This window comes from Cricetulus griseus, chromosome 5 (genome assembly GCF_003668045.3).
Source record: "Cricetulus griseus strain 17A/GY chromosome 5, alternate assembly CriGri-PICRH-1.0, whole genome shotgun sequence".
In the NCBI taxonomy this organism is placed as follows: domain Eukaryota; kingdom Metazoa; phylum Chordata; class Mammalia; order Rodentia; family Cricetidae; genus Cricetulus; species Cricetulus griseus.
The window spans coordinates 144,246,823-144,249,874 of NC_048598.1; the positions used below are offsets into that span (position 1 = coordinate 144,246,823).

The 3,052-nt window shown below is 51.0% G+C and overlaps 1 protein-coding gene across 1 annotated transcript; it reads left to right on the top strand.

Annotated features, from left to right (window-relative positions):
* Positions 1–959: 959 nt before the first annotated feature.
* Positions 960–2,438, top strand: Clec14a (C-type lectin domain containing 14A). Its single transcript, XM_027419667.2, has one exon. It carries the CDS (start codon positions 960–962, stop codon positions 2,436–2,438), a length of 1,479 nt encoding a protein of 492 aa, XP_027275468.1.
* Positions 2,439–3,052: the final 614 nt, after the last annotated feature.

The window sequence follows — 3,052 nt, forward strand, 5'->3', positions numbered from 1 at the left end:
GGCTGATTCAATTATCTCTCAATTGCAGAGTATTCTTTTACAATGTAGAATGTATATTGTAATAGAATAATTTATTTTTTTAAAAAGAAGATTTTTTAAGCTTTATGTTCCTTTCACATTTTTCTTCTATAAATAATAACAGACAATTATGGGAGCAATGATATTTACATAGTTCAAGGTTAAGAATCACACACAGTTATTCTTGGCCTTAATAAGAACTTGAATTCATTTGCATATAACTTATTAGCCTGAAGAAGTTTTGAGCCCATTTAGTGGTGAGGCAGCTTAATGAGCTAACAGGACCAGTAGCTGTTTGTCACCCTACCCCCATCAACCAACATAGGTATTTTAAAGATAAACAAGAAAACAGCATGAACATTTCTCACAAGATCTTTCCTTGCTCAGGAAACCTCCCCAAGCCTGGAACAGTCTACAAATCATACTGACGCCAACTCCACAGTCCCGGACACAAACACAATGGGCGGGTGTGGGCTTAGGGTCCCAGGCGAGTTCCTCTGCTCGGGTCCTTCCTGCCCATGGTCATCACTGCATTCTGAGATCCAAAGTCCAGATAAGCCGTGAGCAAGGAAAGAGACTCACTTGATCTCAGTGGCAACTTTCTTTTCTCTTGCTTATCTAAGCGGGGCATTGGACCCGGTTGGCCCAGTGTGTTCCCAGGACTGAGGCGCCAGCTGTGTTTCTCACCCCTGAATAAATCAAGGCCACACGGAGTCTGGCAGAGCTCTGGACACATTTCCTGTCACGGCCTAGGGGAAGCAGTTGGCCAAGGGAGTCTGGTAGGGACTTTTGGCTGCCCGGGGATTGAGGGTTCAGGAGAGGGAAGGGGAGGGCACACATGGTGGTAGAAAGGGCTGTAGAGGGCGGTGACTACAGAGACAGCTGGGTTCCTTCGGACAAGCCAGAGACTTGGGAGCAGTTGTGCACCCCGAGTTTCCAGGATGAGGCCGGCGCTTGCTCTGTGCCTCCTCTGTCCTGCCTTCTGGCCCGGGCCAGGGAGTAGCGAACACCCCACTGCAGATCGCGCTGCCTGTTCGGCCTCGGGGGCTTGTTACAGCCTGCACCACGCTACCATCAAGCGGCGGGCAGCCGAGGAGGCCTGCAGCCTGCGCGGTGGGATTCTCAGCACCGTGCACTCGGGCTCCGAGCTAAGTGCGGTGCTCGCTCTCCTGCGTGCAGGTCCGGGGCCTGGCGGAGGCAACAAGGACCTTCTGTTCTGGGTGGCTCTGGAGCGTGGCAGTTCCCACTGTACCCTAGAGAGAGAGCCTTTGAGGGGTTTCTCCTGGCTGTCTCCGGACGGAGGAGACTCGGAGGGCAACACACTGCCTTGGGTAGAGGAGCCACAACTTTCTTGCACTGTGCGAAAGTGCGCGGTACTCCAGGTCACCGGGGGAGTGGAGCCTGCAGGCTGGAAAGAGATGCGCTGTCACCTGCGCGCTAATGGCTACCTGTGCAAGTATCAGTTTGAAGCCCTGTGCCCCGCGCCGCGCCCAGGAGCCGCCTCTAACTTAAGTTTCCGAGCACCCTTCAGGCTGAGTAGCTCCGCGCTGGACTTCAGCCCTCCTGGGACCGAGGTGAGTGTGATATGTCCCGGGGGGGACCTCTCCGTCTCCGCCACCTGCATCCAGGAAGAGACAAGAGCACGCTGGGACGGGCTTTTCCCTGGGGCCGTGCTCTGCCCCTGCTCTGGGAGGTACCTTCGTGATGGCAAGTGCGTGGAGCTCCCCGACTGCCTAGACCATTTGGGAGGCTTCGCCTGCGAATGTGTCCCAGGCTTTGAGCTTGGGAAGGACAGACGCTCTTGTGAGGTCCAAGGGGAAGGACAGCCAACCCTTGCGGGGACCAAGCTGCCTGCAAGGCACATATCAGCCACTCCAGCCAGCCCAGTGATAAACAGAACATGGCCAGGCAAGATCCATGAGAAGTTAGGAGAGATGCCCCAGGTCACTGGACAAGATAGTTTTGCGACTTCTATTACCGATATTCTTCAGTGGGGAACACAGAGTACTTCACCTACTGTTCAAAAGTCCCCACAACCCAAGCCAAAAGTCACCGCAAGGCCATCAGGAAGCATGATCCCCACATTGAACTATACATTTTCCCCTTCTGTTTCCCCGACTTTCGACTCCTCCTCCACCGTGGTTTTCATACTTGTGAGCATAGCAGTAATAGTGTTGGTGATATTGACCATGACAGTGCTGGGACTTTTCAAACTCTGCTTCCACAAGAGCCCTTCCTCCAGGACAAGGAAGGGAGCTCTGGACTCACAGGGTGTGGAAAGCAATGCTGAAGTCACTGCTTTGAGCACCAGTTCTGCGCATTGCACTGACAATGGGGTGAAGGTTGGGGACAGTGGTTTGCGGGGCCGAGCTGAGGGTGCCTCACTAACTGGGTCCTCTCTTGGCTCAGGGGACACCTAGGGAAACAACCCAACGGGCATGTCTTGTGCAGACTCTCAATTCCAATAAACAAGGAAAGGGGAGATTACTGCTATGATGGTTCCTACAGAAGTTCCCTCCCATCAATTCTCTTTACTCACCAAGGAGCTCAATCTGAAGAGCATGCTCATCCCCTGAAAGGGGAAGAGGTGGTGATGGGCCTTAGGCTGGTACTGGAGGACAGGGTGGATAATAGAAGGAGGCATTTTCCTCTTTTCTGGGAATCTGAAGAGAAGTTCTTGAATATTTCCAGTATTGGAAGCAAAGAAATTACAATATAATTCTTGGAAAGTTTATTTTCATCAAAATGAGAAGGAAATGTCTATATTATTCAGGCTAGGAATGCATTGACTGGAGATTTTGAGGCAAATAATAAAACATTGCTGAGAACTAGACTGAAATGTTTTTGACTTTTGCAAAGGGAGTTTACTTAGGAATGCAACATGCTGAGGATAGCAACTGGCTACAGGGTATGCTGGGAAGCAGATGAGTACATTCTGTGCTTTGAGAGGAAAGTCCTTATACCTTAGCTCTTTCAGAATTAATGAAGTTTTCCTTTATTCTCTTATCCTTTGCTTTCAAAGTCACCATGACAG

What these genes read in the sequence shown, in the direction of transcription:
- Clec14a (XM_027419667.2), top strand. Translation starts at nt 960, where the DNA reads ATGAGGCCGGCGCTTGCTCTGTGCCTCCTCTGTCCTGCCTTCTGGCCC.